The sequence below is a fragment of the Sapajus apella genome, unplaced genomic scaffold (assembly GCF_009761245.1).
Source record: "Sapajus apella isolate SASKATOON/1434 unplaced genomic scaffold, GSC_monkey_1.0 scaffold28, whole genome shotgun sequence".
NCBI classification, from domain to species: Eukaryota; Metazoa; Chordata; class Mammalia; order Primates; family Cebidae; genus Sapajus; species Sapajus apella.
Window position 1 is genome coordinate 8,766,839 of NW_022436968.1, and position 27,531 is coordinate 8,794,369.

General features: G+C 36.1%; 1 protein-coding gene across 1 annotated transcript; it reads right to left on the reverse strand.

Moving 5' to 3' along the window:
• Nucleotides 1-5,201: 5,201 nt before the first annotated feature.
• ZC3H15 (zinc finger CCCH-type containing 15) lies at nt 5,202-27,531 on the reverse strand. Its single transcript, XM_032292725.1, has 10 exons — nt 26,781-27,531; nt 18,087-18,188; nt 13,305-13,416; nt 12,498-12,650; nt 11,635-11,726; nt 10,312-10,494; nt 8,958-9,104; nt 8,713-8,814; nt 7,726-7,849; nt 5,202-6,021 (listed from the first exon to the last, which is right to left on the reverse strand). The coding sequence occupies exons 1-10, from the start codon at nt 26,853-26,855 to the stop codon at nt 5,831-5,833; spliced, it is 1,281 nt and encodes a 426-aa protein (XP_032148616.1). The 5' UTR covers nt 26,856-27,531; the 3' UTR covers nt 5,202-5,830.

The following is a 27,531-nucleotide window of genomic DNA, read 5'->3' on the forward strand; positions in this document are numbered from 1 at the left end:
TCAAGGATGAAGATTCCTAATGCATTGGATTCTATTTCTCACACATTAAGTTTCTCTACTTTTTAGTGAAATACGTCCAATATATACATTAATGGACAATCATGACGTGATCCATACAATTACTATATTACATACTACACTTCCAAATTAAGGTTTTACGTTTTTTTACTTTTAATTATAGATTCTTTGATATTTCTATACATACTGTAAAAGCAAGGTAATTCAAAAAAATAATCAATTAAATATGGTAACATTAAAAAATTAAGTCATATTGATGACCTTTGTCACATTTGGAATGAAACTGATATATGGTCCTTTGAAAAAACCCTAGAGATTAACTGGCAAAAAATATAGTATTTCATTGTCTTTTGATTTATAATATAAGGCTAACTACATAGGAATAAGGGAACTAAGTCCTGATGCTTAAGTCCCATAAGGACCAGTTAATTTTACATATATCTGTTTGAAAATCAGATCAGCTGAAACAGAAATGAATGCCTCTGGGGACTGAGTACAAAATAATCACCTTTACCTGAAAAATGCCCATCACACTATCTTCTTAAAGAAAACCTTAAACAAAAAAACGAAAGAAAAAAACCTCTGTGAAACTGAATGTAAAATACTGGAAAGTCTAATTGAAAAGGCATCCTTGTTAATGGTCAGGCAGTTACTAGTTTTGCCTTGTACAGCTGATTTTTTTCGTTCTAAAATGTATACTCAAATCAGGCTAAGACCATGTCTTAAACTGTTATACAGTTTATACTATCTCTAGTGCCCAATACAAGTGCTGTACGTGTAGCAAGGCACAAAATATACATGAAATGAATGAAAACTAACCTCCTTTTCTTTTGACATTAACAAAGAGTAATCAACAATTAAAAAAATACAACATTCAAAGGAAAAAATGTGAAAATACATTTTGTGCTATTATTTCATTTGGGTCTGTTTTTCAAGACACAAAATTTTGCAGACGTTGTCAAATTCTAGTTAGAGTTCAGCTTCTAGTAATTTCTACTAATTGAAAAGTTAAGTGTTATCTTCATTCTTAGAAAACACCCACCAGTAAGATATATGCTTATAAAAAAAAGGAGAGACAAAAATCCAAAACACAAGACTTTGGTAGTCTATCCTCTCATCTGGTATTCCTTGAAACTAATTTATTATAACATATATCTGAGTTCATATGATATGAATGGTGTGCTAAGTACCTAGAAGCAATGACATAATAGTGTATGTGTGTGTATATATGTGTATGAATGTGTGTGTGTGTGTGTGTGTGTGTGTGTGTGTGTGTATATATATCAGCAACTTAGTCTTATACTTAACATAGGGAGAAATCTCGTCTGTGATTCTGAAAGTTCTTTGTACGAAGTTAACTACCCAGAACAAGATAACTCATATAATAATACCATTAACTATCTGTATGAATGTCATCGTTCCCTTTGTCTACTTTGTGTGTTAAAACCTGATAGATGTGATGCCTTCTTAATGATCTGATCCTGTAGTCTCATTACTACCACATTTTAAATCACTTAATGGTCAGCGTTGAATAATATACATACTAAAAATATATTGTACAATTATACAATTTATATTAGTCCATGTATGATGGGCTTACAGCATCTGATAAACCATCTGTGCAGATGAAGTAAAATTCACAATGTAACTTCAGTCGTGCACTGCTTAACTAAAGAATATGTTCTGAGAAACACATCATTAGGTGATTTCAGTTGTGTGAACATCATGGTTACATAAACCTAGATGCTACAGCCTACCATCCACCACACCTACTGCACACCTAGGCTATGTGAAATAACCTATTGTTCCTAGGCTACAAACCCATACAGCATGTTACTGTACTGAATACTGTAGGCAATTATAACACAATGGAAGTATTTGTGTATCTAAACACAGAAAGGTAGCAAAAATACAGGTCTTGGCCGGGCGCAGTGGCTCATGCCTGTAATCCTAGCACTTTGGGAGGCAGAGGTGGAAGGATCATGAGATCAGGAGTTGGAGACCAACCTGGCCAACATGGTAAAAACCTGCCTCTACTAAAAAAAAAAATAAATAAAAAATTAGGCGTGGTGGCACATGCCTGTAATCCCACCTACTCAGGAGGTTGAGGCAGGAGAATCACCTGAACCAGGGAGGCAGAGGTTGCAGCGAACCGAGATTGAGCCACTGCACTCCAGCCTAGGTGACAGAGCAAGATTCCGTTTAAAAAAACGCAGGTACTATAATCTTATGGGACCCCTTTGTATTTGTAGTCCAGAAGCAACTGAAACTCTGTTATGTGGCGCATGGCTGTATTTTAAATTAGAAAGATTCTGGCAAACATGGGATCACTATAGGCGGTAATAGTTTTTGAGTATAGGAAAGAGAATAGGCTAATGAAATCACATACATATATATACACACACACACACACACACGCATGCACACACACATACACACACACACACACAAAGGTGAAAATGTTCTTACGTTTGGGAAAAATCTCATTTTACAAAATTTAAGGAAGTGCAAAGCTATAGTTCCTCTCCTGTGGAAAACTTCATTCTAAGTTTCAGAATTTCTAAACCACAAACTTTTTATAACTGAAATTAGATCACACAGATAACCTATGATAATAGTGGGAATTATAAAAAAGAATTAGGAAGAATAATTATTTAAAATTAAGGTTATATATAAATGGCTTTGAAAAAGTAGAGTCAATTTCAGATTAACTGTACCAACACTGAGTAACTATACTCACAATACAAAAATTATTTCTAAAAACCTCTGAAATGTACTATAATTTTAGAAGAAGAGTTAATTTTACACTTTGATTCTCTCAGATTAAAATGTTTTTGATTTCTCTGCGCATGTATTGTCTTAATAATGGAAGAAATTTCAGGTCAAGATTGAGGGAGGTCACCTAATAATTAAAGACTTTTAGGTATAAAAAATTACCTCCACATTGAACCATTTTCCTTTATATCAATACACTTACTAAAAAACACCTTGACTTTTTAGATCACAGTATTTGCTGTGAGATAGTAATGTTTTAAACACACCTAGAATCTTCTGGCATCCTTTCGTTTATATGGTCCTACTTTATGTACAGCTTTTTAAAAAAAAGTCCCTAAACTTAGGATGGAAAGCAAGGGTGTCCAATCTTTAGGCTTCCCTGAGCCATAGTGGAAGAACTGTTTTGGGCCACACATAAAATACACTACCACTTGATACATAGGCAAGGACTGTATGACTAAAACACCAAAAGCATTGGTAACAAAAGCCAAAATAGACAAATGGGATCTAATTAAACTCCAGAGCTTCTGCACAGCAAAAGAAACAATCATTACAGTGAACTGGCAACCAACAGAATGGGCAAAAATTTTTGCAATCTACCCATCTGACAAAGGACTTATATCCAAAATCTACGAAGAACTAAAACAGATTTACAAGAAAAAAACCCATTCAAAAGTGGGCAAAGGATATGAACAGACACTTCTCAAATGAAGACATATATGAGGCCAAAAAACATATGAAAAAATGCTCATCATCACTGGTCATTAGAGAAGAGAAATGCAAATCAAAACTATATCTCATGCCAGTTAGAATGGCGATCATTAAAAAATCTGGAGACAACAGATGGGAGGGACAGTGTGGGGTAGGGAGTTAGGGAGGGATAACATGGGGAGAAATGCCAGATATAGGTGATGGAGATGGAGGCAGCAAACCACATTGCCATGTAGGTACCTATGCGACAATCCTGCATGTTCTTTCTATGTACCCCAGAACCTAAAATGCAATTATATATATATATATATATATATATAAATTGCAAAAAATATCTCATAATGTATGAAGTTTACAAATTCATATAGGACTGCATTCAAAGCCATTCTGGGTGGTATGTGGCACGGAGGCTGTGGCTTGGGCAAGCTTGGTCTTAAGTAAATGGATTCTAGCTTTTATGTATAAGATAAATTCTTAGAAAATATTTTAGATGACTTCAAAATAGAAAAAAAGGTTTAAGGTCTTTATGCTATTTTGAAAATTTTTCATTATTAAATAATGCAGCAAGTACCATTTAAACTCTTTCACAAAAAGAATGGAACAAATCTTTCATGAACATAAACTTTAAAACTCAAGCTTTTTTTTATATATAAAGTATTTAAGTACACTTTCCTTGTAGCTAGGAAATAAACTTGGCTTCTGATGTTCTATATTTAAAAACTGTCAGTTATATAGTACTAGTACTAAACAACTAGGAAGTCAACTTCTTTATAAACTTCTGTGTTATCATTTGACAAGATTGGCGATCATGAATTTCTTAGGCACCATCTTGGCTCACTTCAACCTCCATCTCCAGGGTTCAGGCGATTCCCTTGTCTCAGCCTCTTGAGTAGCTGGGATTACAGGCATACACCACCATGCTTGGATAATTTTTGTATTTTTAGTAGAGATGGGGTTTTGCCATGCTGCCCAGGCTGGTCTTTGATCTCAACTGAACCGCCTGCCTCGGCCTCCCAAAGTGGCGGGATTACAGGTATGATCGACCTTGCCCAGCCAGATCATTGAGTCTTAACTTTAACATGCAAATAAAGAAACTAAGGTTCAGAGATTTAAAAATCATTTATCTGAGGCAGAAATGAGATTAGGGCCCAGCTCACCTGACATTTTAGTGCTGTTATCTTAGTTGCCTTAAAATCCATTTGTTTGCAAATAACAAAAGCAGCATTATATTATTTGAAAATACACAACTTAATGGTAAAACAGGTATCATTAGCAAATTGTGTTTATTTTAAATGTATTATCGCCCTAATTTTTCAGGGGATCTTAGTGCCAAAAACCCTCAGCCCAAAGTTTTTTGGTGAATTTGTTTACGCTTATATTAGTACGTACTATTTTATCACCATGGATCTCAACAACGTTCTTAACCAGTACTTGATTCAACTGTAGGTGATATTTAATTCAGTTGATGATCTATCAATTCAGAAGTTACTCTTTTACTCTTTTTTTTTTAACATCACCTACAGTCTCTTTTTGGAAGCTTGGTATTTGTGTTATTAAATTCATAGTAGTACTGTCAGTACTCTAGATGGTTCTGTAATAAGTATTAAGAAAACATGCCTTATGTGACACTGTAACAGATATTTAGTTAATATCAAGCTAGAAATGTTAAATTTTTCATAGAAAAAAGAAGGCCCATATTTGGATTTTAATGTATGATAGTCTTTATTTACAACTTTATTGGCAAAAAAGAAAAGGGAAAACTTTTAAACAGTTTAACACAGGGCATTGTAGCTGATCCTGTCAGATAAAAGAAGTTCCATTTTAAATGTCCATCTAATTGTCCAAAGATATACAATACTGAATCTGCATATGCAGTTTCCTTTATGAAGTACAGTGCTCACGTTTTAGGCAGTTTTCTAAACATACAAATACAAAGGAAATTAAATCACTCATTAAAAACTCTGTCAAATGAAGGGTATTTTAAATGTAAGTTTGTTGTTTCTGGTAATAGCACATGCCCAAATGAAAACCAAAAGATTGAAAAGCAGATACACTTCTTACTTGGGTGGATAGTTACAACAATCAATCATTTTCTGCAATGACCATTATATTTTCAATTTATCATGAACTAGTCTGAACTTACTATGAGATGAAGCCAAAGTCAGAAGAGAAGACATAGGAACAATATTCCTTTTTTGTAGGAGGGTAAGTCCTCCAGAATCAGCATGGGAAATAAACATCCTGTTGATTCTAGGTGGAAAAAATTAATGTAGTCAATTTCAACTCATGCTGAGCTGACTTAATTTTTTCATCGACTTGTTTGGTGTCATTCTTCTAAATCAAGTGTATTTAATTCTTCTTCTAGTTCATCCAAATCCTCTCCAGTGAAAAGATTTTCATCAACAGGAACAGCATCAATAGCTCCATTTTCTGGTCCCTCTCTTTCGTTGTCCTCTTCCAAGTCACTTCTTTCACCATTTTCAGCCCTACCTCCAGAAGCTTCACTTAATTTGTTTTCTAAAAATAAAAATTGGAACCAGTAAGGCGTAGAAGCAGAAAACACCATCTTACATTAGCAATAGACAACACAGACTGATATTACACTTCCTCTTTTCCTTTTCTCCATGAAAGCCTTCCCTACAATTACTCCAGCAAGAACTGATCATTCTTTTCTGAGCTTATTTGTACCAATTATCTATACTTACTATAAAATACTGTTTTTCACTGTAGACATCTGACTGCTTAGTTGTTTCTTCTACAACTCTGTGTTCCCTACATGACCGAGGAATTAGATTTTAGTCAGTCAATTTCCATACAGTATTTTATCTGAATAAATGGTTATGGAAACCAAAAAATGTTTGTAATATAAGCAGCTTCTTGGCTTTTGGTTTTGAAAATAGTATTTAAATCATGGTGTTGTAATGCTGTGATTGTGACAGCAGAAAATCTTCATCATGTAATCGAATGGTTAAAAAAACCCCCAAAACCTAGTCAGTCGTATACAGCTACTTTTCCTTATAGATTAAAATGACTGAGAAAACAAAAATGCTGCCTTTTTTGTTCCGTGCCATTAACATTTACACAAAGACATTTTTAAACAGCCTAATTTAGATTTCAGCTATTTCAAACATCTCTGATGACAAAGTCTTGGGAATTTTATAATCTCTAAAGTATTTGCAGTTGTGCCTATTGTCAACAAAGCCCACTTCTATAAAAAGCAAGTCAATCTAAATACTAGCAAGACAATGCTTTGATAACACTCTCAGATCTTGGGAGGGCAAGCTGGTTTTTCAAGTTATAGCTTGTGTACTTTTATTGTAAAAATAAGGTTCAGCCTTTTCTGTCTCAGCTTTTGCCTTAACTGGCATTTATTCTGCCTTTTTCTCCCATAGCAAGGATGCCAAACTTTCACCCCTTTCTTCAAGCACCTAACTCAAGGCACAATTAGACATAAATTATACCAACAATCCTAGTCAGCCTTCCCTCCATTCTCACACCTAACTCATTATACTTTCACGTCTTGCTTCCATAACTAATTTCCTTTTATCTTCAACTTTTCCTCCTTACCAGATCCTCTTTCTTTCACCTACAGATACATACTTACCAGATCCTCTTCCTCTGACCTACAGATACATTTAGGTTTTCCATATCCTAAAAAGCCCTTCCCATGACCATGTCTTCCCTCTAAACATTAAGAGAGAGAGAGGACTGTACTCATTTTTCTTCTGTTACTGTAGTCTTAATGAAACTGGCACCCTATTCCTATAACCAATTACAATTAGTAACTTATTTATATTCTTTTTCACCCTACTTGCTTCTTTGGAAACTTGTTTCTTAATTTTTCTCTGACTTTCTCAATGTCTTTTCTAAGCATTCCTTCTTTTACCTACCTTAAAACACTGATATTTTGTGCAGGGTGTTCATGTCTATACAATATCCTAGACAGTGCCACTTTGGACAATGAAAAAATCTCAAACTCATGAGGTCCCAAAGTAAACTCACTGGCTTTAACTCCAAGTTCATTTTTGTCTCCTTCTAGTTTCTGTTAATGATTTTCATATCCACCCAGCTGCTCAGGTCTTCAGGCTTCACTCTTTATTACTGCTTTTATATATGGTCAAACCACACATTTATGTTACCAGTTTGGTACCTGCACACATCTAAGTTTGCCATTTAGACAGCTTCCTAGTTCTTAAAATTAGACAAAGTTAGCATACTTACCATCTTTATCGGAAGTGTATGTGCTGAATCTTTCAAGACTGGCTACAGTAATACCTGTTTCATCTACATCTCTTGGGATGTACTGGCTTAAATCTATGTCATTTATGCTCACTGAATCATCAACCTTTAACAACATAAAGAAAAGAAAGTGTTACAAATAAGAACAGTTTTATTTTACTCTTGACATTTATGTTAATGTGCCAAAATTATCACTGATCCAAGTGAAAACAAAAGACCAATTACTGGCCAGGAGTGGAGGCTCACACCTGTAACCCCAGCACTTTGGGAGGCCGAGACAGAGGGTTACCTGAGCTCAGGAGTTTGAGACCAGCCTGGGCAACAAAGCCAGACTTCATCTCTATAAAAAACAAAATATCTATTGCTAACTTTTTTTCTAAACTTCTTTTAAAAATAGCAAGGTGGTATGTGAAACTTCTTCCTCTGCCATTACATTTTTATATAGAATGATTTTTTTCTTTCAACTGAGAGGCCAGAATTTTATGACTACACAAAAAATGAATTTTATCTGTTATTACTGAATCTGTCAACAAGCAAATGACTGTGCTATTCTCATGCTCCCTAGTTTGTATTTTTAAATTAGTGCACTTGTCCCGTAACTTTTTTTTAAGCATAAAATATTAAACAAAAAGAACTCTTTTTCTTTTAAAGGGTGGATAAAACATACTTTTTACAGGTAATACATATAGCACTCAACCACATATTAGGCACTGTGCTAAATTCTATAAAGAACTACTAATCCATGAACTCATTTAATTCTCGTAAACTCCCTATGATTTAGAGATTATCATTACATCCATATTACAGATGAGGATGGAGGCCTAGAGTTAAGTAATTTCCCATAGTTGACATAAGGATGTGAACCCAGGCACTGTGGCTCTAACGTTGGTGGCTCTTAACCATGTTGCGGTATTCTCTATTGTTTCTTTCAATTAACATAAGGAGATAAGGCATAAAGCTTCCTCTTACCTCATCACCACCTGTTCCCTGGGTGTAGTGGGTATCATCTGCTTCCTCATCATCATCATTGACCAGTTCAGGACGAAATTCAAACACTTCACGACCACTGATCTATTCAGAAACACAAATATATAAACTCAGGACAAAAATCTAAACATTCCTTGTTACTGATGAAATAAGGACAAAATCTTACATAACACAGAAATTAAAAATGGAAGAATAAAGAAATCAGTTTGGGTGAGTCTGAGACATACCACTAGTGCTTTCCCTGCTTTGAAGTCAGCTTTCCTTCTTTCCATGTCTTGTTCAAGTTTATCAATCTTTTCTTGTCTTTTCCTTTTCTTCCATGCAAGAAAAGATTCTAGAGTGATTTTGGTAACATTTGGACCTAGGGCAGAACGCTGCAACAATAAAGAGTTAATTTTTTTTCTACAGAAGTCACCTCAAATAATGCTTCACAGCAATTTTCTCTTAATGTGATTAATTCCTTACCTATGACTATCCTAAAAATATTAAATTTGAATAAACTATTTTTTTTTTTTTTTACTTTGCATGGCAATGAGCAAAATGAGTATCCAGAGATACAAACACTAAGAATATATTCTTCTGACCTAGATTTCTTCTCAACATTGAAGGTGAGTAAAACTTGTCATAAGAAATTGTTTTAACATGAATCAACTGCTGAAAATAATAAATGTATTATAAAAAGCACCATAACAATATCCAAGTTTCGTTTGTGTTCCCGAGGCAATGAAAAACAGAACTAAACGAAAAAACCCCACCTGCTCTTTAGGGCCAATAATCAAATAATAAATATACAGAACAGCTCAACACCTGCCAGGTATTAAACACTTTATACATGCTAATGCACTGATCCCCACAAGTAAATGAACAAAGGGTAAGGGGAGAATTGGCCAAAGATGAATAGTTAACATGTCGCAGAACCAGTATACAAACCATTTTAAATATACCTGACTCTGAACTCTACATTTTCTAATATACTATGTTATACCCTGAGTGAGACACTAAACAATATGTCTATTTAAGGCAAAATGGATATAGTTTGTAATATGTAACCCTAAATCTAATATTTTGAATAATCTAAAAATTTGCATAGACTAAAACTGTTCTGTACTGAGCCAAAGACGAGTAGCTAAATATTTGCTTCAGCCTCATTCCCTTCTATAAGCAGAGTGAGTGTTTGAGTCCAGAGCTGATGATAAAACATATAATTAAAAAACTAGAGTGTCTTCTTTCATACATATGCTAATAACTACCAGTGAAAACCAAAAAATATCAGGGTTAGAAATCTAAAACTACAAAAATGCAATCTGAGAACTAAGCATTTTTGCTAACTTGATCTTACAGAAACAATTTGATAAGCCAATAGCTAGTACTTAAAAAACTGTTTTACAATCCTAAAATTAATGTCGTGATTGGCTAATGTAAGGTTTACATTTTAGACATACAAGAATAATTAAAGTAGGGCAACTTTGAGAATAGATCACAGTATTTTTTTTCCTTTCATAACAGGCTATTGCCCCCAAGTGGTAAGTATCAGAATTTCACAATAAATACTGCTTTGTTTTTCTGGTAGGAAAAGGATACCTCTCTTTCAATTAGATCTTCTAATGAAATTTCATCTTCTTTCTCTTCTTTCTTTTTATCCTTTTTCAACACAAATCCAGGAGGAAGAGCATGACGATACATGCAAATATCACCGCCGCCAGGGCATACCCAAAACCAGCCATACTTGTTGTTTTCAATAGCTTCAAGGAAATGCTTACACACCTATAGAGACAATATTATTCACAAGCGGTGGCTCATTGTAGGCCATTTCCAAGGTAAATGCTTAAGTATATGGATCAAGTACATTCTCTTCACAAGTATGTTCTATTACACAAGTACATTCTGTTCATTTCTGCAAGTAAGGGTGCTCTGTCTATCCTCTATTCTGTGTAGAAATGCAACAGAAGTTTATCTTAAAATACTTAAAACAATGGCAAATTCCCTTAAAAGGGAATCTATACAAAGTTTTCTAAACTCTGAATCATACAAAAATGACTTGTTTCGGTTACCCTTTATAAATATACTCCACAAATCAGAACATACAATTGGCTATAAAAAAATAAAATCAATGATTTTCTTTGGTTTCATCTTTCCTAAATAAAACTAATCACATGCAGTATACAGGAGCAAAGCACAAAAGGAATACAAAAGAGAGTGACTCTTCACAACATGGATGGAAGGCATAATTGCATTTAAGCCTCAAGTAATAAGTTTTGCAAATAAGAGAAATTAATAAACAGTATCCACCTCCCCCCAACAAATATAACAGATGTGTATGAAACTAGCATTCAAAATTTTTCTAGCACAGCAAGAATATTCACTGTAACTGAACTATAAATAAATATATGGATATAAACGCAGAGTCTGAGAAACAAGGAACCAATTTTTAAAGGTAAATTTTCTGGAATACTAGAGCCACCACATACCAGAAATTCATTCTGGAATTCGTATGTCATAATATTTTAAACCTTATAAAAAAAATTTCTCCCTATTAAAACTAAATAAATTATTAAGTGTGCTTGTTTAACAGGTCACCCTCTATACAAAAAAAAAACAGAGATTTTAATCTGAATATATAATTGTGTTTATCCATATTTGAGAAAGTTCACTTCAGAAAATGGCATTGAAAGGACTTCAGTATCATAGTTTTACTCTTGTTCAGCTATTCCTGAACAAGAATGTAATTTTATAAAATCTAATTTGTAAATTTCAAAAATAAACCTCAATGTACCTTAGCTTGATGAAATCAAATTTTCTAGTAACTTAGAAAATAATCTAATAGAAAATAGCAGCAAATACCTTGCTACATAATTCTCCCTAATGCTAAATATCACAGCATCTCAATTCAAGAAAAGGACATACTATTTGAGTTTTTGGTTTTTTCTTTTCCGCCTCACCGTGCTTCTTGTTCACTACTTCTTCCAGCTTTTTCTCATCCCAATTATCCATAGTATCTAAATAAAGAAATGAAGATTAAATACTGTAATTTTACCTACTGCTCCCACAACACATATCTCCTTAGACATGAATGCTGTGTTATAAGACTCATGGCTTAACACATATTTCTTTTTCTTTTCCTTTTATTGAAACAGGGTCTCACTCTGTTGCTCAGGCTGGAGTGTGATGGCATGATCAAGACTTACTGCAGCCTTGACCACCGTCAATTACCGTTGACTGATTGAGCTCAATCAATCCTCCTGCCTCAGCCTCCCAAGCAGCTGGGACTACAGGTATGCATCACCATGCCTGGCTAATTTTTCTATTTTGTTGTTGTTGTAGATATGGGGTCTCACTATGCTGCCTATGCTGGTCTTGAACTCTTGGGCTCAAGTGATTCTTCCTGCCTTGTCCTCCCAAAGTGCTGGGATTATAGGCATTAGTCATTTCTCCCGGCCTCACGTTTGTCTTAAAACACCAAAGGCAGAAATAAATAGTTTTAAGATTATTCACCAAAGCTTCCTAAGTACTTTGGACAAATGAGAAGGTAGTACTGAAGGAAAGGGTGACAGACAAATCCAAAATAAATCACTGTTTTTTAAAGCATCTTCATTTACTTAAAGGGCATATTGTGGTAATGTTCATATTTTATAAAAAATAATAAACCCAATTAATTATTCTTCATATAGTCTATTAATATTGAAAGGTTCTTCCAATTCATAAATATCTTATTAGAAGCCAAAAGTATTATACATTTATTTTTAAGAGGATGTTTTTAAAAACATTACCTTTTTCAAGTTCTTCATCTCTTGCATCAATGTAAACACTTCGCTTTTCACATTTTCTCTCCAGAGTCAAGTCATGAGAGAACTTACACTTATCTCCTTTAGTACACTGTCCTTGCTTGAAGAATGCACATACCACAGACTTGGGATCTGCACCTATGTCAAATGGCATATGGTATTTGTATTACAATCTGCCAGATTGTAAAGTATAGATTCTACCTGAAATAGGATTAATTTTGGTTAACTTGTTATTTTCCATTCACTGATGTGAGAGGAAAACGGCACTTATGGGTGACTGGTAAGGCATTTCTTTCAAGTTCTTTCTGTAGCATTTTATGTCCAGTTTTCCTCTTTTATTCTTACTAAAAAAGGTAGCAGAGGGTGGAAAAACAAACAAGAACCTAGGGTATTTCACAGGCTTTGTCTAGTTGGTGTCAATAGGGCAAGAAGCAAAAAAGAAACAAACATACATGGCAGAAAAGTGCCAGAAACTTGGAACATAAAATTTATTCAACTATGGCTTTGCCTTGGCTACTGAATGTTACAAATCAATTAGCAGTCTGTTAAATTACTAATTTTGCCTTATGTGTGGGGTGTATGGCTGCAATTTAGCTGTACAATGACACCGATGTGAACATAGAGAGAAACCACAAGCAAGCCATTGACATACGTAATTTTGATGAAGGGAGTACTATTTTCATTGCAGACACACCTGGCTTATTATCTTAAGAAAATAAACATCAAAATAAATAGAGTTTTTAGAATAAGCTACATCTGATAAAAATAACACTTCTGAAATTTAAAGTTTACCTTTACTTATTTTTTGAGCAGCAACTACAGGTTTGAACAGTTCATTTAGCTCCTGCAATTCTTTCTTCTTGTCATCCTTCTTCAATTTCTTTTCAGCTTCACTCTGTGCTACCTATAATATTCCCAGGTTTAAAATGTAAATTTGATTGTTTACAAAAATTGTTTTTACTACACAGTAAGCATTAACATAACAAAGATACTTGCATATTTATAGTCTTTACCTTTTAATATCAGTGTTACAATGGCCTTACAGTGTCTATTAAATGTTGTAGTTAAACTATTAAACGAAATTGTAATGATGGTACCATGCCTAGTTAAAAGCAAAAGCTTACAGCAACAAGCATTTATTAAGCATTTACTACATGCCCAGCATTTTTAGCATATTGTTTTCACCTGCAATATTCTTCTGTGAAAACAACCCACTCCCCAAAAATGTACAGGTTCTTTTTGAAGATCAGAGAAGCACACATCCTGAAATGTACCGTCCCACATGATAATGAATTAGACCACCCCAAAAACCTATATAGTGCCCTTGTGGAAAAACACTGGGTTAGGTCAATGTAGGAGATTAAACAAAACAATTCAAAATAAAACATGGCATATAACATAATCCAGGCACACGATTTACATACCTAATATGATTAGAGGATTCATCCAAACATTATATGTCAGGTCCTATGTTAGATGACAGGGAATACAATGAAAAGACAAAGATGCTTATTTAAAGCAGCTCAGACTCTAACCATAATATAATATATAGTGCTCTGGGAACAAAGAATGCCCAGATACCTAAGAAAATTAAATCGAGCCAATAACCTTATGGATGCATTTTTCTTGATGGGCAGGTAAAGAAATACACAAAGAGCCAGCCAATGTAAAGTTACAGGGATTAGAGGTACAAAGTATGAGAAACGTCAATGAGATGCTTAGATTGTATCAGTAGATTGAACAGAGTTCCACTTAACTGTTTAAGTAACGAGATCAGGTCACATTTTATAAAAGATCAAGACGACAAGATTTGTGGAGGATGGATTTGGAATCCAAGAATAAAGGCAAGAGGCTATTTTAACTGCTGTACACAATGAAACGCAAGAGCTTAAAATGAGTATTAGTGACGAGAATGGAGAAAAGGAGACACAGAGAGCTATCTTTAGGAGACAAAGCTGATAGGACTATGAAAATGAAGTATAAAGGGGGAGGAATCTAGGATTATCATGTATATGGTTAGTGCTGTTAAACAAGACAGGGGATACAGGAGGAACAGGTTTCAGGGTAAGAGGTGAAGACAAGCTTAGTTTTAGAGTAAAAGATGCACCCAGAGCATCTCGGTGGAGCTCTTTTGAAGGTAGATGGACATGGATATTGATTCCACTGAAATTAGAGAGGGTATGCTTAGAGATAACGACTTTACAAATAGCAGCTTACAGATAATGATTAAAATGTTGGCTATATATTACTCAAGGACAGCATAAAAAAGTGGCAAGAGCAAAGGACACTTCCTTGAAGAAAATCCATATAAAATGGGACAAAAGAACCTAAAAATCCCAATAAAAAGAATTAGAAACATCAAAGAAGCACGTAGAAAACTAGGACAAAATGTGTTCAAGAAAAAGGAAATTTAAGGAAAGAAATGGCCAGATGCCATAATTAGGTCAAAGACATACCAAATCCTGAACATGACCCTATATGTAGATGTGTTTAAACAGAAAAAATGTTTTGAAAGAAAAAATTGAAGTCATTTTATTTTTAATAGAAGCATCCTTTGCTTATCAGGCCCATCCCAAACATTTGTGGGGCCTAGAGCAAGAATAAAATGGAAGCCTACAAGCCATTTATCTTAATACGTAAAATTAGAAATCAAGCTCAGGAATAAAATATTGTCTGTTATCCTACTTGACAAATATACCTTTTGACCTGGAAGGACAGGTTCAAATTTTAAATGCTCAGACTCTATGGAGTTCCACATTGAAGCATGCCAGTAACACAAGAGTCAGTCCCTGGCTCTTCTTTCTCCTCTTCCCTCCTCCTTTCATTCCACTTCGGGTGTAGGCGGAGGCAAAAGGGCAGGAAGAAAGGAAATGGTATGGATAGGGACACACCTTTATAGGCAGATAAAAGAGGGTCAGACTACCGTAGGAAGAGATGTTGCAAAATCTGGGTGGGCACATCGCCTTGGCTTGAGTGACTCCTTACCTGAGGGAAAGAATGATCTGGAGAAGACACACATATCATAGGACCTAGAGAAGGATACCTCCTGCCCAGCTCTAAAAGCAACAATACTGCTCATTTGCAATGTTATATATGATGGGTAGGTACCCCATGTTCACAGAGAAATGTCCAGTTATTCAAGCAAGTGTGAAAAATATAATATTAAATATACTATCAAATCTAACTGCCAGCACACAAATTTCATAACTTCCCAGGTTTATGAAATCTGAAATAATCACTCAAAACACTTCCCACTAGAAGAAAAAGTTGGGGAAGAGGAAACAGGATTAGAAAAGGGGCTAAATGAAGAAAGTCAAGTCTTCTTACATATTAGTATCTACATTCATCAGAAGATTTACATTATTTTCTTATTTAACCACCAGAATAACACAACAAGGAATAACTGCACTTCCACAATACAGATAAAGACCAGGGCTGCTATTTAAGGATCATGTAACAAAAAAGATAGGGAGATTCACACCCAAGTCTATCTGACTGCAAGGTCTAAACATTAATTTTTACTAAACTAAACTACACTACTAAGTTAGCAGTTTGGAAAAGCAATAGTTTTAGATTATAGAATCAAGCTGGGGAAATGGGTGTGAAAGGAAAGTGTTGAATCACTGATTTGCAGACAGCATGAGCAAGAGAAATTTATCTCACAGATACTCATTAGCAAATTACAAAAAAAACTGTAAACACATGAGAAATTCTTTCTTTTTTCCTACATCACAAAAATGTGTTTCCAGAAGTTAATGAAAAGCAGATAGAAATGGTGTGCAAAAGGTACTTTACAAAATAAAGATCCATGTCTATGAAATCTTTAGAAGTGAGAGGTCCAAAGAACCTGAAGAAAAAGGGGCTACATTTTTTTTTTCAAATGAGTTGCCAATGGATAAACTCATTTAAAAATTCATATGAAAGAATAAATGCCTAAGAACAACCAGAAAAAATAGAAAAGGCATACCATTTTGGGGAAAAGACTTCCCTTATTTGAGACTTTAATATACAGTCAAGCACAGCATTGTGACATTAAGGTCAATGACGGACCACATATGACAATAATCCCATAATATTATAACACCATATTTTTACTCTGTCTTTTCTATGTTCAGATACGTGAATCATTACTAATGTGTTACAGCTGCCTACAGTATTCAGTACAGTAACATGCCTTGGAGCAACCAGTTATACTATATAGGCTAAGTATATAGTAGGCTGTAATCTCTAGATTTGTGTAAGTACTCTATGATATTTGCACAATGACTAAATTGCCTAAGAACACATTTCTCAGATTGTATCCACATCACTAAACAATGTATGACTATGACTGTTGGTCAATAGTGGTACTTCAGTTGGATAAACAATGCTGCTGGAAGCAGCTAATCATTTAAAAGAAAACAAACTTAGTCTGGGCATGGTGGCTCACCCCTATAATCCCAGCACTTTGGGAGCCCAAGGTGGTGGACTGCAAGGTCAGCCTGGGTGACATGGCCAAACCCTGTCTCTACAAAAAATACAAAATTAGCTGGATGTGGTGTCATGCACCTGTAGTTCTAGCTACTTAGGAGGATGAGGTGGGCAGATGGCTTGAACCCAGGAGGTGGAGGTTGCAGTGAGCAAAGATTGCACCACTGTACTCCAGCCTGGGCAACAGAGAACTTTAAGATATATAAAATTAATTTATATGACAAATTATAGACTACAAAAATAAAGTAATTAGAAATGATCTAGGAAAACAAGTAGAGTTCAGTGGCAGGTGAGACCTTTTAGCCATATTTTAAAAAAGCTAGCAATGTATCTGACAATATCAAACTATATGTATACATATAAGTGAAAAATTGGTACATGGCAAAATATAACTGAAATATCACCAATTATCTGCAATGCAGACAAAAGGTATCTTATAAATTGACAAGAAGACAACAAATAAAGCAAATAATTTCAATACGCAAGTCAGAAGTGCAAACCCAAACAGCTAACAAGTATACAAAAGGTACTCTCTAGTAGTGAGGGATACAATGTAACAATAAGATATCATTTTATACTTATCAGATTGGAAAACACTAAAAAGAATTTTAGTACCTATTACTCATGTACTGCAAATGAATATGTGAAGTACCACAGCCTCCATGGAAAGCAATCAGGCAAATTTATAAGATTAAAATTAGAAATCCATTTCCTTTGATCTGGAGTCTGTTATCAGAAAATTTATGCCACAGAACTAAAAGCACAAACACATGTAAGAACACCTGTATTTCTTTTAGAGGTGGTCTTAGTGTCAGAAAGCTGGAAACAAAGTGATCACTTATGAATAGTGAAATGGAGGACTATAATACACCTATACTGAAGTATGGCATGCAGTCATTATTAGAATAAATGAGAGTTCTATCAAAATGGCTTCGAGGAATATCCAAGAGGTACTGCTGGTAATGAAGGCCAAGATGCAAAAAGGTTTTGAGTAGGATTCTGTTTTGAAATACAATTATATAATAATATCAGTCATTTTTATCTGAAACAGAGGCTATATTAATACTACATTCAAAAAAAGCTATGGAAACTTAAATTACTTACCTGACGTGGATTTTGTTGACCAAATTTAACCTGATGTGTCACAGCCTTGATAAACTTCTGCTGCTTTGCTCCTTTCTTATTCTTCAAACCAAAAGTTTTGTCCTAAATGAGAGAGAGCACAGAAATACCTTAGCAATTTAGGTTAACATATATTTCATCCAATGATATCTAAAAATCATTCTTTTATTTATTGATACATGTCCTTCTTTACTAATATAAAAACATGTAAAATACTAAAACATCAAATCAAGGTAATATATAACTTTAAATCATCACCCAGATTCTTTACAATTCAATATATGCTTAACATTATCATCATTAAACCTGTTATTCTATGAAAGTTTTTCTAGAGTATGTTTTGGATATCAGTACTATGGGATGTGCAGAGTTCTTATACTGGCATAAGAAATCCTATAGTTAAATAAATTTAGAAAAATGCTTGATTAAAAGGATTCTTAATTCTCAAGCACAAGGTATCTTACAGCCCTTATCAGAGGGGATATAGTATGCAGCACTTCCAAATCTTCCTTTACAGCATAATCCATTTTTACTCAGAGTATTGTGAAGGGTTATACAATACTGAACATATTTTTGGGACTACTACATAAGAGGACGAAGATACCGGTTTTTTGTTTAATAAATGTTATCCTCTCAAAAACAAATTTAAGAAAGGAAGCAAACTACTGAAATGTATATATTCCTAGCTATTGCTAAGATAGAAATATTGAAGGTATGCAACATTTTCTAAATCTGGAATATTATTAAAACTAAACTAAAAAACAACATTTTCTTTAAGTCTGGAATATTATTAATACAATAATTTGGTAATATTCAACATAACAGCAGGTATTACTTACGAAATGCTCATTATGTGCTAAGCACTAATGGTGATCCTTGGCTATCTACTCGTATTTAGTAAGTAAGCAGTAAGAGGTTGGGGGAGAAAAACATCTTAAAAAAAGAAAAAAAATAAGTATGCAGTACAAAAACATTTAGAGGACATTGTACAAGTATGAGCAAGTGTGTCGGGGGGAGGGGGCAGTGGTCTGTAGTGAGTTGGATTTCGGAATGCCCCACAAAATTCAAGTCCACCTGACCTTAAATTTGACTTTATCTGGACATAGGTCTTCACAGCTGTACTATAGGGTGACATCATACTAGATTAAGATAGGCCCTAAATCCAATAACTGATGCCTTAATAAGGACCACACAGACACAAAGAGAAGGAAATGTGAAGACAGAGGCAGAGAGACTGGAGTGACACTGCTAATAAAAGCCAAAGAATGACAAGGACTGCCAGGTGCCACCAGAAACTAGGAAAATGCACGGAACAATTCTTCCCTACAGTCTTCAGAGGGAGGGAGCATGGCCCTGCTGACACTAATTTCAGACACTAGTCTCCAGATCTCTGAGATAATAAATTTCTGTTGTTTTAAGTGATCCAGTTTGTAGTCATGTTACAGCAGTCCTAAGAAACTCATAAAGCGGGCTTGACTAGTGAGCTTCTCCCTAAGGTGAATGAGTGTCCAGCCTGACAAGAAATGATCCAATGCTAATATCTGAAATATTTTTTCTATATCTTTTCCGGTTCTCTGAAGAAAGATCCTCTTAGCTGGGAGGGCAGTAAGTCTAACTGTAGACAGGAGAAAAGACTAGGTAGGAGAAGAGAGTCTCCGTTTACTGCACAGACTTACTAGCTTCCATTTTCAGGCTCACATCCCACCTCCTCTGTGCTTAGTGTTCCTGAAGCAGAGGCCTATTCCCTGTGACTCCCCATCTCCAAGAAGATACCTCCTGTTTCTTGCAGAGGTAGTCACCTGGCTGAATTGTAGTAGATAATATTAATTACTCCTAACACTTTCAACTTCTAGTTTGCAGCCTCTTGCCTTCTGTATTACCTAGTGCTTCCCACGGTTGAGTTTTTTTCAGAATTTTGCAGAGGAAATTCCCTTGCTTCTCACTGGCACACTCCTAGGCAAGCACTCAGGCATAACCACTCTGCTCTAAGTAAGTTATCGACTCATCCATCCACTGCCAGTCTTCATATGTTGAGGTTCAAGATTACAGCTGTCTCCTAATTTCAAACTAGAATTCGTATTTCTTTTTCATTCTCTTGTTTATGAGTGGTTTTAGAGAGGAAGAAGAGGCAAAAAGGTCTTTTCAAAGTAATCTGAGACCCTCTGAGTGGCATTTAGCATGAAACAAATTAAGTGGCCATTTCTAAGCCTTTATTTTGCTATTATTTCTAAGGGAAAGGAAAAAGTAATGAGTAGAAAGTATGATACAAAATACCACCAAGTGGACAAGCTGGAAATGGAAAATAACAGTACTGAGACAATTAGTATTTAAAAACATCCAACATGACATAATGTTTACAGCAACCTCAAAAATCAGTAAAAGATCTTTCAATAGTCTCAAAATGAAAAAGTACATTTTGCTTCTAAATGGTTATTTCTTATTGGGAAATATCTCTTTATTCACGACATCTATATCCATATACCAAAACTTTGCTTTCTTTTACTTAAATGCCTGTATCATGATTTAACATCCCAACATGGTATTATACAAAATTCTACATGAATTTCCTATAGTCTATGTGTATGAAAAAACGTAGGAACACATACAAGCTCGATGTTTCTGCACTGAGCCTGTTATGGATGGCTTCCCATGTTTCTACAGAGAAGAAAGTTTAACACTCAATTCAATTTGAAGATGGATGGTCAAGATAATGTGATACATATAGATGAACACAGTGCTGCAACTAAGTATAAAATGCCATACTTTCCTTTACAAAAAGTGACCTCTCAGGGAGGGAGAGGAGACTCTAGATAAAAATATGATCAGGATTAAAGTACAACAGTGTCTACAGGTGCTCTGCCAGAGGAGAATAACTGGGGTTCAACCCATGCTTCATATGTAACTGTAAAGAAGAAATAGTGAATAAATAATGCCAAATAGCAAAGCAGATACTGCCAGATAAAGACTTAGGAAAGAAAAAAGTCCCCTAAGGGAACCTGGCCAGTAAGAAAATAAAGCACTGTTACAATGGCAGTTTCTGATAAAGGTGTATAAGCTCCAGATCCCAGAAGATAAAAGAAAAAAAATCAGGTTTCATTACACTGCTCTGGCACATAATTAACCAGTTTAAAGAGATAATAAGTGAGTTGTGTTCACCTCTAAGTTAGAGCTCAGAAATTTTCATTTTTCCACAGAGAAAGAGGACAATCATTTATCTAGCATTCACTAAACATAACCCCTGAATATATACTTTATTGAATCCTCTCAACAATTCTATGATATACAGAAACTCAGAAATGATCAATTCTTTTGAAGTTACATTGGTAATAAGGGGCTGGCTGTATAGTGCAAAGATTTACAAGTATAAACTCTGGAGCCAGACTGGCCAAATTTTAATCCCAAACAGAGCTGGGTAAATTACCCTCTTTGCCAGTTTTTTATGTGTAAAGTGAGTCTCACTTAGGGTTGTTGTAAAAGTTAAAAGATTTACCTCAGAGAGACAGTGGTGGACAACAAGGACTCCAGGGGCAGACTTCCTGTGTTAGAATCCCTGGCATGGTTACTTGCCAGGTTAGTAAATTTGGGCAAATTATTTAATCTCTATGCCTGCTTTCGAAACTGTAGAAAGGGTAATAATAATACATATCCTACTGAGAGAATTAAAGGGGCTAGTATATTTATCACTCGTAGTTGACTTGTCTCTCTTCTCTCCTTCTCCCTAAAACACTGAGAACCTTTTCTGGCCCAGTAAGTGTTAACTATTAAGTGATAGATATCTGAACCTAGGTATATTTGACTCCAAGCAAATTCCTTGTTCTACTGTTTTTAATAAACTACTTCCCAGAGAAACCTCGATAAGTTATTGGGCTGGATGGTTCAAAAAGGCTTCTTCCCTTTTTCCTGAGTTTAGGATCAACCCTTACCTAAAGATTAACCTGATAAGGTAGAAAAAAAGATTACAGTCAACCTGAAACCGAAACCACAGTTAAAACTAGAGGAATAGCAGTCCTCATTGGATTAATAAGGTCCCAAAAGTCATGTGGTAGTAAAGGAACTGCGTGTTCATGTGTGTTTCAGAAGACAACTTGGGAAATGAACACAGAGGAGTCTAGAAAGTCGGTAGTAAGAAAAGGATGACTTCCTGAGGCTCCAAGGAGCCTTAACCTCAGTCAATTCCAGGCTTCACTTAAAATACCCCCTCTCATCCTTAAGTAATCCCATTCCTTTTACAGGCCAGCTTCTACTCCTTAAATAAGATGCCCATAAAAAGGGAAGCAGCGGAAGGGCGGGTCAACACTGAACAGTACTCCCAAATAATGGAGTCCACCTCTTGGAACATTAGAGTAAGCAGAGGTTGTCACTGTTTTACCTCATTAGTTTTCTCCCAAATGCACTAATGTATTTTTGTTGTCCATCCATGCAATATATATTATACAACTGGTTAATCCATCTTCAAGTAATCAACATTTGACTTTGGCTGTTGGCAGCTGTTCTACACTGGCAACCAACTTCTCTTGCTCCATCCTTTACAACACCTGGATCCTGTCTCTCTAGGTCCCTATTACTATTTCCTTGCTGATACAAGTTTTTAGCTGGATATCTTTTATTTGCTTGCTCTAAGCCCAAGATTATTTCCCTCTTTCCATAATCAAACTTACTTTTTCCTTTTTTTTTTTTGAGATGGAGTCTTACTCTATCACCAGGCAGGAATGTAGTGGCACAATTTTGGCTCACTGAAATCTCCACCTCCTGGGTTTGAGTGATTCTCCTGCCTCAACCTCCAGAGTAGCTGGGATTACAGGCATGGACCGCCATATCCAGCTAATTTTTGGATTTTTAGTAGAGATGGGGTTTCACTATATTGGCCAGGATGGTCTCCATCTCCTGACCTTGTGATCCACCTGCCCTGGCCTCCCAAAGTGCTGGGATTACAGGCGTAAGCCACAGCACCCAGCCCATAATCAGACTTTCTATTGCTCAATGCCAACTTCCATTTGTCACTGAATTTTTGTTGTAAGAAAGTAAACAGTATATGCCATTTGGGACTAATGTGTTAATTTCTAACACATTAGTGTTTCATAATCCTGTTTCATATATTCGTTTTGGAAAATATTAATACAAATGAATTCATCAAGTTTTGGAGCATTTGAAGAGGTAAATTTTTAAAAAATGGAGGAAATATAAAAAAATGGGCAGGAACTAAGCACTGTATAGACTGTACAGATCAGTCTGATTGCTTCCCCTAATGTTTTTATTTATAATACACTATCAAAATAGGTAATAATAACAGCTGCCATTTACTGAATATATACATTTATATGGCAGGCACTTCACATGTGTAGTCTCATTTAACTCATGGGAGCTAGTTGAATTTTGCAGATGAAAATTGTGGTCCAGATAGACTTTGCAACTTGTCTAAAACTATAGAGCTAGTAATCTGAAACATGGTATTCAAACCCAGGTCCCTGATTCCAAAGCTAGTGCTCCTTTCATTAAATTATCCTAGCTGATGTCTCTTTAACTTCCTTAGAGTCCCCAAAATTTGCATGTTGTTTTTCCACAGTGAGGGTCCACAGAGGTGGCAGAAGAGGTAAAGAAGAGGAAAGAGGTAGTTAGGGCAACCATTATTTTAAAGTCTATTGAAAAGTGCTGCTTAAAAATACATGTTTTAGTTAACTATTAATTTTGAGCAATTTAGAATTTCAGGTCATACAGCTATAAAATGTCCCCAAGTTAACCAGCTTCTGAAATAATTATCAGCCTTCACATGTCAAAATAGAGTATAAAAAAGTAGTATTTTCCCCTCCAAATTTATAACAGCCACGGAGATCAATTATCTTCTTGGAATAGTTATTGAGACATGCCGGGCTTCTAGGAAAATTGAAAAAAAAAAAAGTTACCTAGAGTATTAAATAAAGCAGACTATATCATTTCCTAACCAGGTTGAATAACAGAACAGTCTCTATAAATCTAATTTCACAAATGCTGTAACTTAACACTACAATTCAAAATATTATTGTACCTCTCCAGCAGTAACAATTATCAATGTTGCACCTGGGTCCGACAAACTTTATTATGGTATTTTTTGAAAAAGCTCATCAGATCCCTGGACCTGAACATAACAGAACATCCAGATTACAACATTTCAGGCTCAGAGAACCTTCCTAAAGGCAAGCATCAGACACATTTAGAAGGAAACTACGTTCACTGAGAAACAACTGGAAGAGTTGAACATTTTCTTCAATAAGAACCCATAGCCAAATCCCAGTCTTCAGAAAGAGCCTCAAAGACACACATCCAACAGTATTGCAGGTTTGGTTGAAGAATGACAGAACAAAACACAAGGAAGCAAAATGCATGCATATTTAGCAAAAGCAAGAAGCTCAAAATGCAAGCATATTTAGCAACTGCAATTACCTGAGGGTGTGGTCAAGAACAACCCTTCTTAAAGAAATAGACTCACCTCCCTGATCCCCTAATGATGACTATCCTGTAGCTCTAATGTATACAGATGATTGGGTACTCTCATGCCAACAAGGTGAGGGTCTCTACAGATAACTCCGTTAGTCACAAAATAACCCATTCTGGCTGCCAACATTTTAACAAACACTGCCTCTAACCCAAATTGAAATGCTAAGTTCGTTCTTCAGGCATCAATTATAATATCTTATGGCTCTTCCAAGTAGAGAGAGACACTAAACACAAAAGGTGACATATTATAATGATTCCCATACAAGAGAATACTTTTCAGCAACGAGGAACATATTAGAAATATACACAACAACATGGATGGATCTCAAAAACACTGTGTGGTGTGAAACAAACAAGGACACAAAACACTACCTACTGTATAATTTATATGAATGCCTAGAGTGGTAAAAACTAATCGATCCTGTCAAAAAAATTAGTGGCTGCACATGTGGAAAGAATTGAATAGAAAGAGGCACAAAACAAGTTTAGTGGGGTGATGGAAACGTTTCAAGTCTTAATTAAGGTGGCAAGTTAGCTGGGTGAATAAATTCCTCAAAACACATAGTAAAACACAAAACCAGGCTTAATTTCACCACTCTGTTAGGATATTTTAGTTAAAAAATGGAGTTGTCTTATTTTGCATTTTTCTTTGGAGACATCTTCATTATTGATACTAAAATTGCTTTCTCTTTACCTAAAAAATAATCTTGTCACAAGATGACTGGAGGCATAATATATACATCATTTTTAAAGTTGATGGAAACTATAAATAACTTTCACACATAATGCCTTAAAACAAAAATACTAATCCTACTAATTAAAAACAATTAGATATAGTGAAAGTTCTACAATGCATAAAGTATAAACTGTTACATGATATTTAATTTCAGTGGGAATTTTACTTCGTACCATGGTCCAATCTCAAGGAAAACGACATCCCTAAAATGTGCTGGGTTTTCATAAAACTGAATGCCATCCAATCAGCAACCCCTGAGATTTACCTAAGTGCCAGGAATCCAGATGGTTCAAATAAGGTAATAGAAAACACAAATGCACAGGTAATATTTTGTTTTTAAGTGTCTGACTACAGTACCTGATAACAGTTTTAAATAGCAGAAATTAGTAATAAGAATACCAGTTCTCCTTCAGAGTTGGAACTTGGCCAAAGATACCAAAATTCTTAAGCAGTTTCTTAAATCCAATGAGCAGACTTTACACCTTATGCGGTAAAATGGTCATAGCCTTTTATAATATATCCAAAGTATAAGATGTCCTATTTGTGAGGAGGATTAATAGCAGAAATCGAGGGAACAAATATTTTATTGGGGGCTGTATGATATGTTTATGTAATGTCAAATATGGTTCACTTTTTAAGGAAACTCAATACATTTGTTGGACAAGTGCAGAATAAGTAAGAACATCAATAGCGTTCCTCGGCCGTTAAAGGGCTACAGGCTCAATGTGTTAAACCACAGGCTCAATGGGTTAAACGAATACGTATACACACACACAGAGATACATAGATCACACACACACACACACACACTCTAACAAACTGGGTTATGGGACTTCACACATCTAGTCACACTGAAACCTAATTTCATTTTAAGGCGTTGTTCTATTTAATCCACTTCAGAATGAAAGTGTCAAGCGCTGCGTACAAGACACTGGATTGTGATGTAAAGTCTGTCTATTCTTTATGGGACCTGAAACAGTTTAGAGGTTGATCGAAAAAGCAACCAAGTCGTAATCTGTTGGTTCGAAAGAACCACCCCTGGGTGAGGGGTAAAGAAATAAGGAACACAAAGACTCGTACTGAGTTAGCCTTCCAGAAACTCTGGCCCAAGACCGTTCACCTATTTCTTCAGACATAACCCTGGAAACGTCCTCAATTCTGAGAGGACTAGCAAAGGACAAAACCCTGTGGCAAGCCCGGGGGTCATTTCGCACCCGGGTGCATGGGTGGGTGATCACGGGCGTGTGGGCGGAGAGGCAAAGCCCAGCTGCGGGGGCGCCAGCAGCGTCACTATCATAATGAGAGACAGCCAGCGTCATCAGGGGGCCGGAGAAAGAGCAGTGGGCCACACAGACCTAAGGGACGAACACGTGGCCCGAAGAGGCGAGCCGGCTCCCAGGGAAGCCCGGAGCCGTGAGGTGGCTTCCCCGAGGTCTCGCGGCGTGAGTGGGGGAGGGGTGCGTACTCACTTCGATAATCTTCTCCTTCTTTTTCTGCTCCGCTTTTTTGCTGCCCCCGGCCTGAGCCTGTTTCTTGGGGGGCATTGCGGAGACAGATGACACTGGCCAGGCTTAAGCGCAGCTGTATACTGTCAGGGGTTCTGGCCCTGCGGCAGGAGGAGGAGGACCGGAGCCTCACTAGACGCACAGCACGGAAAGCTAGTCGCTCATTCGCCCCGTAAACTCGGCCTTTGCGACAGGTCGATGTCGCAGAGCATTGTGGGTAGCCAGGAGCGGCTCCCGGAAGCGGAGCTGCGCGTGCGCGTCCGCTGCGTCCGACTCTGAGGGGGCAGGGACGGGACGTGGGAAAATGACTACTCGTCACGCGTGATGTCTTGCACCCGGCGAGCCCTTTCTAGATGGCAACAGGGCTGAGGATGAATCTGGGCGAGCTGGTTGAATCCACGCGTCCGTGCTTCCTCAGTCCTCTTACGCTTAGGATAGAGCGACTATAGTCCATTGTCGACTCAGCTGGAGACTTTTCCTGCCGGCCCAGTTAACGGTCCCGTATACCATCCCCATCGTAAGTGACTACTAAGTAGCCGCAGCGACTAGGGGTTGCTCCATGACCACATTACTCAGTTACCTTCTTGTTCTCTGGCGAGGCAGGGATGAATGGCCCATGAGTGCAGTGTGCTTCAGATTCCTTCGAAAGATTATGAAAAGAACGGAAAAAGTTAACTTTCATTTGAAGGGTCTCTTTCATTTGAAGAGCGTCTGA

Coding starts and splice junctions, on each gene's coding strand:
- ZC3H15 (XM_032292725.1), bottom strand. CDS start 26,855: ATGCCCCCCAAGAAACAGGCTCAGGCCGGGGGCAGCAAAAAAGCGGAG. Junction 18,189..26,780: donor AGAAGGAGAAGATTATCGAA/GTGAGTACGCAC, acceptor TCTCTCATTTAG/GACAAAACTTTTGGTTTGAA. Junction 13,417..18,086: donor GTCAACAAAATCCACGTCAG/GTAAGTAATTTA, acceptor GGAATATTATAG/GTAGCACAGAGTGAAGCTGA.